The 16,164-nt window shown below is 30.0% G+C and overlaps 3 protein-coding genes across 3 annotated transcripts; all 3 read right to left on the minus strand.

Annotated features, from left to right (window-relative positions):
- Nucleotides 1-335: 335 nt before the first annotated feature.
- LOC145755018 (superoxide dismutase [Cu-Zn]-like) lies at nucleotides 336-1,102 on the minus strand. The gene has a single exon (XM_082571215.1). The coding sequence runs from the start codon at nucleotides 1,065-1,067 to the stop codon at nucleotides 600-602; it is 468 nt and encodes a 155-aa protein (XP_082427341.1). The 5' UTR covers nucleotides 1,068-1,102; the 3' UTR covers nucleotides 336-599.
- A 232-nt stretch (nucleotides 1,103-1,334) lies between these two features.
- Nucleotides 1,335-3,297, minus strand: LOC145755164 (putative amidohydrolase YtcJ). Its single transcript, XM_082571387.1, has one exon. The coding sequence runs from the start codon at nucleotides 3,222-3,224 to the stop codon at nucleotides 1,524-1,526; it is 1,701 nt and encodes a 566-aa protein (XP_082427513.1). The 5' UTR covers nucleotides 3,225-3,297; the 3' UTR covers nucleotides 1,335-1,523.
- Nucleotides 3,298-3,953: 656 nt separating this feature from the next.
- On the minus strand, nucleotides 3,954-9,591 carry LOC145755331 (somatostatin receptor type 2-like). The gene is made up of 9 exons (XM_082571558.1): nucleotides 9,343-9,591; nucleotides 7,717-7,879; nucleotides 7,290-7,471; nucleotides 6,866-6,979; nucleotides 6,291-6,585; nucleotides 5,793-6,041; nucleotides 5,430-5,539; nucleotides 4,834-4,965; nucleotides 3,954-4,344 (listed from the first exon to the last, which is right to left on the minus strand). Exons 1-9 carry the CDS (start codon nucleotides 9,525-9,527, stop codon nucleotides 4,284-4,286), a joined length of 1,491 nt encoding a protein of 496 aa, XP_082427684.1. The 5' UTR covers nucleotides 9,528-9,591; the 3' UTR covers nucleotides 3,954-4,283.
- Nucleotides 9,592-16,164: the final 6,573 nt, after the last annotated feature.

Consider the following 16,164-nt stretch of genomic DNA (forward strand, 5'->3'; position numbering starts at 1 on the left):
AATTTTTACTACAACGTCGTTTTTTACTATTTTAAAAAATTCCTAAATAACTGTGGATCTGTTATTTTTTTGATATAAACAAATGGTTTATTTAACAAATAAAATTTAAACTACAGCTAACCTTAAAATTTATAATCAATGGTTGTTTAAATTAGACTAAAATACTAAAACAGTATTGTGTGGTATGGTAGGGTTAAAAAATTTCGTTTTTAAATTGATAATTTCTGTAAAAACTAGTCACGTTTTTTAATTCCTAATTACTTGTTTAAATATAAATTAAACCATATGTTAACATAATCACGACTCAAATTTCCTGTTGTGCAAACATTCCAAAACAAGCTTTTGCTTTGCTTTTATTTTTGGTACTTTACATAATTAAAGCAATGGTTTTAGTACAAGTAAAACTGGAATATTAAATTATAATACACTATTAAATTTTATCATGGTTAACATTATACTGGAACATAAACAAGATGGGAACTATAACAATTAAGTTGCATAAATGGGATAGTGATTAAAACAAAAGCCTTTAAATGAAAGCTGTTTTAAAGCATTTATATTAGTAAACACAACACACATGTATATAACATATAAGGTGATTACTTAGGGGCAACAATGCCTATCACACCACAAGCCAATCTAGCTCCAGCATGACCTGTTGTCTTGCTGTCTTCGAATCCACCTCGGCCAAGATCATCTGGGTCCTTGTGCACAACCACTGCTCTTCCAATCACAGAATTAACGCCACAGAGAGTAACTTGGTTGTCCGTGATCGAGACTTCTGCCTTCTGATTTTCACCTGCTGTGATGTTTCCCAAATCACCGACATGACGTTGTGGGTCATTTGGTCCAGCATGGTCTTGCTTATTCGGGTTAAAATGACCACCAGTAGAAGTACAACCATTAGAATGGTCTCCAAACTGGTGAATATGGAAACCATGTTCACCCTTTGGTAGATTGGTAATGGTACCAGTAATGGTGCAAGGTTCTCCATCTTTCTCTTGACGAAACTTGATTACACCTTCTACATCTCCGCTTCCCAATACACAGATTGCTTCAATGGCCATTTCAATTTTAATTTCTCAACAAATAACTTTAAACAAAATCTGTGAAAATATGAGAAATTTATGAATTGCAATAATTGTAATCTAAAATAGTATAGTACCAATTTTTCACACAATAAAATCGACATAAACTTTGACAGTGAAAAGTCACCTTTTAAAAGTAATTGCATAATCTACTTTTCTGTAAACAATAAAACCAAATCACAATTAAAAAGTAACACGAAAAATGATTATACTAAAACATTTAAAAAGTTATAAATAATTGCACTAACAGTGATATAAACAATTGCTAGACCTAATACAATAATTAAAAATACTTGCATTATTACTTAATTATATTTATATATACATAACATGTACACCTTAAGCAGTTGGTAACAATACAAAGTAAATATAAATATTAAGCTACAGTGCAATTTACAAAAAGGCAACCCACTCTTTGCACCATATAAATTTCGTTTATTTTCTAGAATGCATAAGCTTACCAGCAACCCAAACCTCCTGTACTTTAGTTTGCTTCAAAACCCTTGGGTTATTCGGCAAATCAATCGGTCTTCCTGTTTCCTGGTCAATAGGAACATCTAATACAACAAAATCTGCCTCAAAACCAGCTTGTAACTTTCCTGTTTTATTTTCAACACAGTCAGCATATGCAGACCCTGTTGTGTAGAGACCAACTGCTTCTTTGAAACTAAGACACTCTTCCTCGATAAAAGGTCGTTTATCGCTTGTTGATAAATCCTCACGATAAATTGCATCATAAATACCTACCAAAGGGTCAATCGTTTCAACTGGACTGTCACTGCTACCACCACAAATAATTCCACGATCTAGAAGAGTTTTCCAAGGGTAAATACAAGCCTTTAGTGAATCTGGAAATTTACTTTGTATCCATACAGAATCAGTTGGCACAAATGAAGGTTGTATTGTAGGAACTACACCACATTTGTACATTCGATCGAGTAAATCATGGCGCAAGATTTGACAGTGAACTAATATCGGTCGTTTATCCCTTGGAACTTTACACTTCTCTAAAGCAGTTAGCACGGAGTCAGTTGCACGATCTCCTATGACATGAATCTCCAACCGAAAACCTGCCTTGTTAGCTTTATCAACTTGTGATTCAAGTTCTTCTTGAGTCAAAAAAAGCTCTCCATAGTTATCTGCACCATTTGACCGTTTTGTTAAATAGGGTTGTGATAGGGCAGCGGTATTAGCTCCAAGAGCTCCGTCAGCAAATATTTTGATGCAATCTGCAGATAAATTATGATGTTTTTCATTAGGCTGTGGAGCATATTTTGTCCCGAAAGAAATATAAAATAAGGAAAAATAACAGCGGATTGGCAACTTTCCTTCTTTTGATAATTCAACAAAATTCGCCCAACTTTGCTCTTCCAAAGGATGCACACTTGTTAAACCAGCTTTAAGACACTCATTTAAAGCAATTTGTATTTCCTCCTTTTTTTCTTCAGGTGATTTTGACAACAGATATTTATTCATGATTTTAAAATATATTTGTTCGCGCAAAACGCCGGTAACATCACCTTCATGTTTGTGACCTTGTGGAAAATGATCAATCACGCCAGGATCATCAACTGGAGTATCCTTTGTTATTCCGATTATTTCAAATGCTTTACTATTAAACACAGCAAGATGTAACCCACTGTGTGATAATGCAATAGGTCTGTCACAACAAACTTCATCAATATCAAAACGATTTGGCAAACGATCAATTACATTGGAATCCCAACCAAATCCCCGAAACCAACCTTTTGTTTTACTTGAATCGAGTAATTTTTTTAGTTTGATTTTAAGTTGGTCAACAGTTGTGGGCATGTCAAGGTAAAATTTTTTATTTAAACATTTACCGTGTTCAGAGATATGTAAATGTGAATCGTGAAAACCTGGAAAAATGAATTGATTGTTCATGTTTCGTTGATCTTTGTGGCTTTCAAGAGGAGGATCATCTTTTCCACAGAACACAATCTTCCCAGACTCCTTATTAATCACCATCCAAGAGTTGTAGAAAGACTCGTCAGGATTCCAAAATTGTCCATTATAGAACAACATTTTTCTAATCAGGTTTGTAAAAATGGGAGTCTTAAAAAGAAATGGTTTCTTGACTAAACGTTGGTAAAAACACAATGTTTTTTTAAACATGTAATCAAGGTGTAGTATTTACATAAACCTGAGTTACATATCATTTAAAGTTATATACAATGACTATTTTGTGCAAATTATTATAAACCTAAAAAAAATTGGGATTAACAGATTAATAGAATTTAAATGTTTACTTCATCAATATCAAAAAATATATTCATTTTTTGTGTGATTTTAATACTCTCACACATAAAAAAATAAGTTGTGTCACATTTCAATCATAACTTTAATTTGCACACTATTCAGCTATTAGATCAGATATACTGACAGACTGATATTACTTAAATAACTGTCCAATGAACAGACAGACGAATATTATTTTTAACTAAGAAATGATTAATAAACTGATAAAACAAAATTCTAACAAAAATTTGTTAAAAAAAACGTATATTACATTAGACATGCCTGCAAAAAACACAATTTTAAGCAGACCTATGTAAATATTCCGTAATTAAGTTTGCAAGGGCTGTTTACTTAACAAGCATTGCAGCCTTGTGATTTGCCCAAAGATTTGCTTAGTCACCCTTGCCACATTACAAAGTTTTTTTTTTAAATTTGTTTATCCTCAATAGCAGAATATCACATCTACAAAATTTTAACTGGGCAACTGTCGTTAACTTTAACCTAATTGGTAAATTAAACTAGTACAGTGAATAACAAAATATTAAATAAATTAATGCAATTTTTAAAACCGTTTGGCGTTTTTAGTGCAAATCTTTTATTCCTACGTCCAAATACACGTAATACCGTTTTATTTTCTTATTGCAAACTCTTTTAGTTAAATTATATTGCACAAAACGTTGGCCTATAATGTTTTATCAAGCCAGTCAAGATCTAAAAACGCTTATATATAATAATTATATAACACAAGTAAAAATCAATAGTGAAACCATTCAGTAAAATTACAATATAATAACGGGTTTAAATAATAATAAATACCAACGAATGTAAAAATATAACTTTATACATTAGTACATTAGGTGTACAATGTTGTAAGTTATGCAGTCAATACAATAACAATATTTGTTTATATGTGTGTACATGTCCTCAGTATAACGATTACGATCCCCTTTGACTCTCTGTTGTTCTATTCTCACTAACCACTGCTGAGTCTCGACTTCTGTAAAACAAAATTAGTTTGTAAACCAGACGAATATATAATGTACTCAAAATAACAAAAAAATAATATGTATAGAGGCATTGCTATTTTTAGAAACCTTTGTAATCGCATAAGTCTTTAAAACTTAAACACATAATATATAAAAACCGGCAGCGTGATGTAGTGGTAAGAAAAACTTGCTACACCACACATGAGGTCGTGGATTCAATCCCCACTGATCTGCTGTAGCGCCCTTGAGTAAAGCGCTATAATTGGTATTAACTCCTGCTGAGCCAGCACTTAATCAGCAGTAAAATTATCGGGCAATTAAAATCTATAATATCCGAAAACTGCCACAGGCAACTCGAGACTGGGTCGGAGTAACTGATGTTACTCTATGTTTAAGTCGCACATTCGACTTTCCCACATCGAGGATAACGATATATACAAAAAAATATATATATATATATATATATAAAGGTTCGTAAAATCGTACAAAACTTGTTTTACTTAAAGTTTTTGGTAATGCCAGTTATAGCTGACGACTCTTGGCTTCCGTTCTTAGCGTATCTAACTCCACCAGTTTGACTTGTAACTGATTTCTTCTGGCGAATCGACTGCCTCACGACCACAGACGTTTTTCTAAACAAATAATTTAAGTTTTATGTGTTATTTAAAATAGGCAATGTATTTCTATTGCCGACAAGAATTGATGTTTTTTTTCAGCATATCTAAAATAAAATATTATTTATTTTAACAAAATTTAAACATTTTTTTAATAAACAAAAATACAAATTTTAATTTTTGATTGTCCGGTTATTTGACATTTCCATTTTTAGCTTTAAATTAAGAAACCAAATATGAAAATCACAATGCGGATATTGTTACGAAATCACTACGTCACATCCCTGCTAATAAGTAGTTTAAATATAAAATAAAATAACGTGATATGACATCGAAACAGACTAAAAAATGTGTTAAGCCTATTTCGAATTTCGAAAGAAAATTATAACCCATGTACGTAACACACTTAAGTAAATACTTTCTAATACTTTTTAACAACATTATGTGAAACAATCTTAGTTTTAGATATTTTTTTTATATACCTGAATCTTCTAACAAAATTGGTGCCAAGAAAGGTGTATAAATAAGGGTTAACAGCCGAGTTAAGGTAGGCCAGCAATGTTCCAATGATTGGTAAGATTGTACAAACATTCTGTTACAAAATATTTTATATTTTTTTACTTCAACTTGAGGTCAAATTTAAGTTTTATTCTTTTTTGGAAGACCATAAAAAATTGTCAATTTTAATATTAAAAATACGATAATACGAATTTGATATTTTTGTTGTCAAATTTAAAAAAAAAACAAATTAAACAATGTTAGTTAAGCATGCTTATAAAGCTACAAAATGTCTACATTTAACTAATTAGATAAATTTTCCAATGTCACAAAACACCAAAACTTACAGATGATGTTAAGTACTCATATCCAGCGATTCTTATCATGTGAAACAAGTGAAAAGGCAGCCAACAGAACGCAAAAACACCAACCAAGGTAACACACATAATTGTGATACGAGTCCTGTCCTTGTCAGACTGGTTGGTGGATTTTTTTCTTCTATTTCCACCAGCTTCGCTTCCGGTTTTGGGGGTAGTTGGCCGAAATCTTGTTTCACGAAGTCGCATAACGATAAGACCATAGCAGATTGACATAATCTGTTAAGATAATATATTTCATGACCAGCATGTAATAATACCATCTTTTTACGACTTTTAACTTTTAACTAAAATTATAATAAATTTTATAAAGTTTAATTAAATATTTAGATAGTTAGTTGTTCTCAAAAGGCAACATACTGAAAACTTTTTAACTAAAGATAATGTAAATACAAAGTTAAGTTAGGTCAGCTAATTAAGCCCTAATAATATTTCCCTAATCTAGCAATGTAAAGGTAAAAAACTAACCACGAATGGAACAATGAACAGCCCAACAAAATTGAAGATAAGAAATCCGGTGAAGCCCTTTGGAACCCCTTCATAGGAACAAGTGGAGTACTCGCTAACTTCGTCAAGCGGTATTGGAAATTCCCCCTGACTGCTAGAACTGTTACTTGAAAAGTACGGTCCGTAATTACCGGAGATTTCTTCGTTACTTGCGCCAGGGTAATCTCCGTAACTTCCATATTCTAACGTTTCATTTGAATTCGCAAAAGCATTTTGAAAAGTGAGAAATATCGCATTTTCAAGAAATCCCTCGGGTCTAAATTAAAACACAATTTAGTTTACTCGATTATAATAAAAACGACTTTATGGTCTATAATTATAGGATAAACAACAACTGCCTTTAGCAACATTTTCCCGATAGTTATGCTGCTGATTAAGTGCTGGCTCAGAAGGGGTTCTTACCGTTTATAGCGCTTTACACAAGGGCACTACAGCATAAGAGCAGTGGGGATTAAACCCACGACCTTATGTATGGTGTAGTAAGTGTTGTACCACTACAAAACGCTGTTGGTAAGTATTTTAACTTGGTCAATTACCTGCACGTTTCGGTATTTTCTATTACCGAACGAAGGTTATCGCAATTTATTTGGTTAAGTCCTTCAAATGCGCAGATAGAATCGTAGTCAACGGGTTCAGGAGGAAACGAAAATCTAAAAATTAAAATTAACATTTTATTTACGTGACCAAGTTAAAGACTGTAAAAATTAAAGAAAACTAAAGACGGTATATCATTTTTTGAGTACATAAATAATAGTTAGAACACACATTATTTAAATAAAAAAATATTAAAATTTAAACATTTTAACAAAAACGAGGGTAGATAGGTTTAGCCTATTTTTCAGTATCTTCTATGTTTGTGAAATAAGTTAAGTATATTATTGTAAAAAACAGGCTTTTTTATTGCAACTAAACAATTTCTTAAACAATGTAATTGCCCCTGAATTTTCGGTTCAAACTTACGAGCAAATGCACGATGGACGGATCCCAGAGACTGAACTGAACAGAATAACCGGAGTGCATACCACTAAGGCTATTAGCCACGTAACCACGGTGACCACGATGGCAGCTGTTGATTCTCTCAGCCTCTGAAGACTTGTTCGAAAAGGGTGGCACACAGCTATAAAACGATCTAAACTCATTACCTAAACAAGTACAAAAGTTGTTGCAAATCTAAATTATTATAGTACTTAACATTAAACAATGTTTTTAATAATACCAACGACAGAGTTTAGTTGATTGTAATTTAATGAGCATTTTTGCCTAACATTTTAGTCTAGAATATTACATAAAACTTTTACTTTGTGTTTTATTAATCCTATGTTTAATTACTGTACTTTATATTAACATCTTCAATAAGAGTTTTTTTATCAGACAGCTTAGTGCTTACCACTAGGAATATAATGGAGGCGTAGTAGTTGAGAAACAAAATTGTTTCTTTGGTCTTACATAAAGCTTCCGTGAACTTCCAACGACCGTCGAAATCCTCAACAACTTGGAAAGGCAAAGTCAGTAGAAACAGGGAGTCGGCTAAAGCTAGTTGCAACACGTACCTAGAATTCAAAGGTATTTTATTTTAGAGATGACAACTAGAAATGACACTATATGAACATCAATTAATTCATAAGGCCACGGTTTAATACTGACTATGCCAAAACGCCCTTTAGTAGAGCTAAAAGTATTACATTCTATTAAAATTATTAATTTGAGGATAGGGTGGTGATTAAAGTTACAAGATTCAAAATGTACAAAAATCGCAAGAACATTTAAGTGAATGTAAAAAATAGTTAATCTATGTTTCATTCAGGCATTGCACATCAATGTTAATATGTAAATTTCATGGTATAGAATAACACAAAGCATTAAACAAATAAGATAAATTTTTATATTCAATTTTATAGATTTTAAATGTATTCCGAGTATTCGTAATAGAAGTATATTCAATCTATATTTAAACAAAGTGTGACTAAAGCCAGTCACAACATTTTAATTAAGTTTTGGTGACAATTCAAAAAAAGTTTCGTTCTTTTATGAAACAATTTTTTGCCAATTTTTGGTTTCAACAAGGAAATGTGAAACACGTTTATTCCAATATTAAAGATGTTGTTTGAGATGACTAATATCACAATTTTAATTACTTTGTGTTAGATAAGCTGACATTAAAAAATTCTTACATAATTTAACATTAAAATATCCTTAAATGGCAACACTTAATAATTAAAAACTAAATGTATTATAAATTATTATATTTATTATTTAAAATTTATATCACAAAATGATTATTTAATTTTTTTTTGACTTCATACCAAGGTGTCAAATGTTAAAACAAATGGGTCTAGACATTTTTCTTGCCATAAGTTAGCTTGTTATTAATCATAAATTAGGTCATTTTTGATATTTCGAACCCCGATTTATGAATATAATTTAAAGGAAATAAAAACACCGGGTGTGCGTAAATTAATAAAATTAAAAATAACTTATAACTTACTAATATAGTTTTAATACCCAAAAACTGGTATAAAATTACCTTAACAATAATAAAATTAAATATATATATAGGAAAAAAAGTTAAGTACTTAAAAAATACAAAAATAAACGAAATCTTTTAAAAATTCTTAAAGTTTTAGTAATGCGCTTTAAATGAATTTAAAAAAAGTTTAACGTTTTTATTTTTTTGTATATATATCTTTAACCTCGATGTGGGAAAGTCGAATGCGCGACTTAAACATAAGGTAACATCAGTTACTTCGACCCAGTCTCGAGTTGCCTGTGGCAGTTTGGGATATTAGATTATAATTGCCCGATAAATATACTGCTGATTAAGTGCTGGCTCAGCAGGAGTTCGTACCGTTTATAACGCCTTACTCAAGGGCTCTACAGCATGAGATCAGTGGGAATTGAACCCACGACCTCATGTGTGGTGTAGCAAGTGTTCTAACCACTACACCACGCTGCCGGTTTGTTATACCTAACTAAAAAATATTTTTTTTAATAAATTGTTTTGTCATTTTCTTACCAGTGTGTGACTGATTTCTTGTATTCTTGCAGTACCACGATAAGAAAAATCACGATACCGTTTCCAACTAAGCCAACGATGCAGATTATTAATGAAAAAGCGATTTTAACCAGCGGGGGTTCATAAGGTTCAACTGTTGTGTTTGTATCGTTGTTAAATTCATTCAAATAATCGAAAGGGTCCATCTTTTTTTTCTATATTTAAGTTTTTACTGATAAAAATTTAATCTAACTAGGCTTAAATAGTTTTTTACTCTGTAAAAAATAAGTTAAAAAACAGCATTTAAATATTTTTCTTTTATATTTATATTAATTTAATATTGTTTTTAAATTATCAATTTCTTTATTAACTTGTTTATCAATATCTTTCCTTAGATATTTTAATTATTTTGCTTAGCTACTTCACATACTAAACACCTTATTTTAAAAATCGTTTAAACTCTTAATAATAAAATCCTTTAAACACTATATACTACACCAGAAGCGGAAATAAAGTTTATGTCAAAATAAACGCGATAAAAACCCTTTTTTTTATTTTTAATGCAACAGCATTTAGATGCGTGATTACCAGCACCTATTGCCATCTATGACAGCTTAAACTGTGCTATTACAGTCCTGGCAAAACCTACAGCGTGGCGTGACAGACTTAGTCAGCGCTTTTATTTTATTTTACATAATTGAGAACTAAATGAGCTGACTAAGAGATACGTAAGTATGAGAAATCGCACGGGATTTGCTAGTTTGCGAGTTTCCAAAACTGAACGCATTTCACCATATCCTTTTAAGTCGTATTATATGAAAAATTAAATGGCGAAATGTGACTAAATATCGCGATATTATGGCCTGACATTTAACCCAGCTTTTATTTTTATTACACCATAATGATGTGATATTTAAACGGCGATCTCATTTAACTTTTAATTTCTATAAACTTGCCCTTTTTTAAAAAAAATTAAGGGTATCCCGTTACGTGCTATTAGGAAAAATAACAATTATAGCATAAAGGGTTTACTGTATTACTTTGAATATTAAAGAACCCTTAAGTTATATTTTAATAGAATAAACAAGCTTTATAGTTTCTTACTAACGTTACTAGAGTTTTTATTAGTAGCCTTTTTCTATGTTGATATTTAAATTGTCTTTAGGTCATTTTGTTGAATATTAAAATATCTTTAACATAATTTAAAAAACATAAAAATTTAAATATCTTCAACATAATTTAAATATCTTTAACAACTAAACACAGATGTAGCTAAAAAATTACTAAATTAAATTATTTTGTAAGCTATAACTGTTCATTTAAAAAAAATTTACTCTTTATATATTTTTTGAGGAGGCGACTTATTTATGCTGATTTGGTACCTTTTTTTATAACATTTAAATATTTTTTTCTACACACAAACCTTATTCGGAAATAAAAGTATCCGTTTCCGGCCAGACAAGTACGTAATATTGCAAATTTTTAATATTAGTTAATATTCAAAAAAGTTGACAAATATTCATTATTTGAATAATAGAAACTGTAAACGTAATGGTATAATCATACGTATTACATGTCAAATATAGTTAAAATAATCGTAATTTTAAAACATATCACGGCGCCTTTGCATTATCCTATCACATTTTTTTGTTAAACGTTAAAAGGGAAATTTGTCAAATCCAATTTCCTGATGTTAACAAGTACATTGTGATCATCAGATCATTAAAACACGATTAGGACTTGTAAATGATTACAAAACAGGATAATACAATTAAGGGCAACATAGATATAAACCTAAAAAGTTTACAAATTGGAATATTCTTTTTTTTTTAACTACTAACACAAAACTTACCAAATTTAGTTTATATTTATCCTCGATGTGAAAAAGCCGACTCCACATTCTAAACACTGAGTAACAATATAGTTACCTCGGCCTAGTTTCTATATTTGCCCTTGACAGTTTTTAGATATTAAATTTCTGATGATATTGCACTATCACAAACAAACTAACTGAGTTTTTTTTAGATATATAACATTATTTTCAGTTTTAGCGAGTTAATATCAAGTTTTAAATTAGTACGAAAACATATCAACATTATTTTTACAATGCCCATCAAATTAGAAAGTTGTTAGTCTATTTAGATAAACTAATATACGTTAACATTTACGTAAATTTCTCAAACGACCTTTACTTTAAAACATAATTTATGATCTTATATAATAAAATAGGTGTACATAGAATAATACATAAAAATTGTTACGATTTTTTTTTTTATGAAGGTATATATACTAAAAAAAGCAAAATATATTTGCATGTGATTAAACTTATATTTGCATGTGATTAAAAAAAAACATAAAAAGATTAAAGAGATATTTTAACAAGATTTTGATAGAATATCATTTTTTAAAATTTTTTTATTTCACATTTATTTAGTTGTTTAAAAGATATATATTTGCAGTTTAAATGAAAATGTTTTAATTTACAATTGGTGTAAGGAGAAGTAAGAACATCTTTTGTCATTTTCTAAAATTCACTTACACGGACGCTCTGTAAATGAAAAAATAACATTATTAAAAAAAATTGTTTAAAAACTTGTTTAAAACTTTAAGTTTAAATATTTATAAAAATATATTTAAGTGTTAAAAATATATCGAATTAAACTAGTATAAAAGTTTATATTAAAACACTTTATTGTTAATTTAAAAATTTGATCAATTATGTTTTAAATCATTAAATTGATTTTGTTATTTCCCGTCGCATTGTTGTAATATTAATTGTATATCATATTTATTATTTACTTTTATCAATATGCGAAAACCAAAATAAAAAAAATCACATAATCAAACATATAACTATGGAGTAAATTCTAAATAGCCAAATAATAGTCTCAATACCGCCACCTAACGTTAAAAAAATTATAATAAATTCATCACTAAAACAGCTGTGTGTTTAAAATTCATGTTTTTGTTACTGCCTAAAAATAGTTGTGAAAGTTTCTTGGCGTTATGTTGCAATATTGATTTAAGTTTTTTTGTATTGAAATAGAAAATAAAGTCACGATTTTGCAATCTGGACTTTACACTTTATGTTGCAATTTTAATGTTTAAAATTTTTACAGAAATTTAATGATTTAGGGTTTCGAGTGTTTTTCTCGGAAAAATGATCAAAAAAAAATTTTTTTATGGAAAAAAAAATTATGGAAAAAAAATTAACATTTTAATTAAATTTTGAACAAATTAAGTTTTGGTCAACATAATATTATATACCACATTAATAGATTGTTCATTATATTATTAAAATGAATAATGTGAACACAGTTAAAAACACTTGAAAGTTTGACCTACTTCTTACCCTGATCGTTTTTTGCAAGCAAAGTTCAAGATGAAGAATAAGATTGGAGCAAAGGCAGATTTGGAGTAGCCCAACAACGTCACAACTGTAGGTACAATCTCACAAAGATTCTGTACAAGTAAATAATAAAATCAAACGGAAAACATTAAATGCTGCTCAAGCAGAACAACAGTTTTTAATTTAGACAAATAATTTCTAAACATTCTATTTATGTATAATACCGGCAGCGTAGTGTAGTAGTAAGAACACTTGCTACATCACCATGAGGTCGTGGGTTCAATCCCCACTGCTCCCATGCTGTATAGCGCCCTTAAGTAATGTGCTATAACCGATTTATATTTCTACTTAGCCAGCACTTAATCGAAAGCATAATTACCAGGCAATTATAATCTCTATAATATCCCAAACTTCCACAGGCAACTCGAAACTGGGTTGGAGTAACTGATGTTACTCCATGTTTAAGTCGCACATTTGACTTTCCCACAGCGAGGATAAAGATATATACAAAGAATAATGATATAGGGTTAAAAAAACAAAAAAAATTAAAGCAACTAGGTACAAAGATAAGATTTACGTTTTCAAATGTATATGAGTATCCAACGATCCTGGCCATGTGTTGGGCATGAAAAGGAAGCCAAAACACCACAAATAAGATGGCAAGCCCTAAAGCAAGGCTTGTATTTCGAAAGCTATTATTCTCCAGTGGACCATTCTTACGGCTTGTTGCAATCAAAATGTAGAAAACGAACATAATCTAAAAAATGTAAACAAATAAAGTTAATCGTAGCTCTTCTATTATCAATAAAGGATAGTTTTAGTATAATTACTACAACTATTTTGTTTGTTTTATTAAAAATTTTGTTGTATGTCGTTTTACCAGTATCGGTAGAATGAACAAGACGGTAAAATTCACGATCAAAAATATGACAAAACTTTGCTCAGTATAAGAACAAATCTGTTGTGTATCAGGACTCGGAAAAATATCAAAAACATTGCTTGGACTCGATGTGGAAAGTTGAGGGGTTGTGCCATCAAAATACGAATATGGGTCGGGGTAAAAGTCAGGGTTGAAATAGCTTTCATTCCCGGTAGAATTAAAACCATCATCAAAATTAAAATGGTTATTCAAATCACCAAGAAGAGTAGATAAATCACCAAGGTCGCCAGGATTGGGTATATTACCAAGACCTTCAAAGTTTGGTAAATCACCAAGGTCGCCAAGGTTAGATATATCACCAAGATCTTCAAAGTTTGGTAAATCGCCAGGATCACCAAAGTTGGGTAAATCGCCAAGGCCTTCAAGGGTAGGCAAATCGCCAGAATCGCCAAAGTTGGATAAATCGCCAGGATCGCCAAAGTTGGGTATATTACCAGGGTCACCAACAAGTGTCGGTAAATCGCCAGGGGAGACAAAAAAGGGAGGGAAAGTAAAATTACGAAGGTCTGTATAGTAATCGCCGATCGATACGTAGTCAGGTTCTCTATAAATCAACAAATTTAATACATTTATTTAACCCCCATCTTAAATTTTAATTTTGCTTTTTAAATCTTTCAAAAAGGTATGTCAAAGAAATTCTTTTTGTACACTTCTTCTTCTAAAAATATTCCAAACCAAGTTGTTAAAAACTGAATATGGTGACCTATATCATAACGGATCTGTTTTTGAGACGATAGTGTTGTATTTTTTATACCTGCAACGTGGTTGTTCAATACTTCTATCTAAAGAGCTACACAAATTTTCAGGTAACCCTTCATCCAAACAATGTTGAAAAGCACTTTTCGTCGTTGGAAACGTTATTCTAAAACCAAAAAATATAGAATAACTGGTTTATATTTATAGACATTTAACGCAGTACCATCATGTTAAGATGAATATACAAAAAACGTTTTTAATTTTTTTAACGTACTGATATGAGACCTATAGTAATCAAACTGGGTAAAAATTGCTTACCGACAAAGACATTCTGGTGATACTCCGACAGTATTGCTATAAAGCATGACTGGTATGCTTATTAATATAGCAATAACCCATGTGATAACACTGACAATGATAAAAGAAACGAAACTTCTTAGTTTCTTCTTTTTCGGATGACATGAGGCTATGTAGCGGTCCACACTTAATATCTAAATATATATTTGTTATTATAAATGCTATGTTGTGGTTTAAACATTATTAAACTTACCAAAATTTCTAAGAAACCTACTTATTAGGTTTTAGACCAAAAAAGTAGTATTAAAAGAGCCAGCAATGGGGGTTAAAATATAGTATTGTTTTTGTTAAAAATAAGGCTATTATAATCTATATAACATCCCGAACTACTTAAGGCAACTTAAGACTGGGTCGAGGTTATGACTGTTACCCTATATGTAGGTCGTGAAGTCGACCTTACCACATTGAGATTAATAAACAAAAGTATACTTACGACTAGAAAGAAGACATAAACATAGATGTTTATAAAACGCGAGGTAATATTAGCCTTGCATTGAGCTTCTGAAAACATCCATCTACTGTAAATGCGTTCAACTGCATTAAATGGAAGAGTCAACAACAAAAGAATATCAGCAATACAAAGGTTTAAGATATACCTAAAAATCAAATGTAATACGAAATAGTTAAAGTGAGTGGCATATTTATTACTGTGAAATCATATTAAACTTTAACACATTTATATATATATATATATATATATATTTATCCTCGGTGTGGGTCGACTTTACAGCTTAAACATAAAGCAACATATGTTACCCCAGCCCAGTCTTGAGTTAACTTCAGCAGTTTGGAATGTTATAGATTATAATGTAATGTTTTACTAATTTTCTTGCTTCGTTTAAATCAAAATATTTAAATTAGTAATATCAGCTGCACGTTTTTTGTTGTAAACTGCTGACGTGATAGAATATTAACTATTTCTGCTAATTTGACGTCATGAAAACTCAGCCAAAATTGCAAAATGTCAAGAAGTAAAAATATCATCTCAGACATATTAGAATGTTGCGTTAAGTGATAATTAATTGCTAAAATTTATATTATTATTTTATAACAAAAATTTAATTACACTAATTACACAATAAAAGATTAATTAATACTTAAATGTTAATGTAATGTGGTTTTACAAAATTTTATAATTTATTTTAAAATTTTGTGAAATAATATTATAAAGTTATCCAACAAAAAGTCAAGTTAAACCCTTAAACAAAAACTTTAGAAAATGAAAAAAATCGAAAAACGAAAAAACATGATTTGAAATGCATACCAATGTGTTGTGGATTTTTTTGTATCTTTCATTATTAAGGTAAGCAAAATCACAATCAGATTCCCAAGCATTCCGACCACAAAAATAGTAATTTGAACGGCTGAGTTAGCATCGATTTCTTTAACTGGACTATCTAAAAATTAAAACTTGGTTTTTAAAAAAATTTTAAAAAATTTTGGTTTTGCTAAATTTAAAAATAATATGATAGTTTGTTGTTAATAAAAAAAAATAATTTTT

The sequence above is a fragment of the Corella eumyota genome, chromosome 6 (assembly GCF_963082875.1).
Source record: "Corella eumyota chromosome 6, kaCorEumy4.1, whole genome shotgun sequence".
Taxonomy (NCBI): Eukaryota; Metazoa; Chordata; class Ascidiacea; order Phlebobranchia; family Corellidae; genus Corella; species Corella eumyota.

What these genes read in the sequence shown, in the direction of transcription:
- LOC145755018 (XM_082571215.1), bottom strand. Translation starts at nt 1,067, where the DNA reads ATGGCCATTGAAGCAATCTGTGTATTGGGAAGCGGAGATGTAGAAGGT.
- LOC145755164 (XM_082571387.1), bottom strand. Translation starts at nt 3,224, where the DNA reads ATGTTTAAAAAAACATTGTGTTTTTACCAACGTTTAGTCAAGAAACCA.
- LOC145755331 (XM_082571558.1), bottom strand. Translation starts at nt 9,527, where the DNA reads ATGGACCCTTTCGATTATTTGAATGAATTTAACAACGATACAAACACA. An exon ending in GAAAATACCGAAACGTGCAG is followed by an intron (nt 6,586 to 6,865) that starts GTAATTGACCAA and finishes GTTTTAATTTAG; the next exon opens with ACCCGAGGGATTTCTTGAAA. An exon ending in GGCATTACCAAAAACTTTAA is followed by an intron (nt 4,345 to 4,833) that starts GTAAAACAAGTT and finishes TTTGTTTTACAG; the next exon opens with AAGTCGAGACTCAGCAGTGG.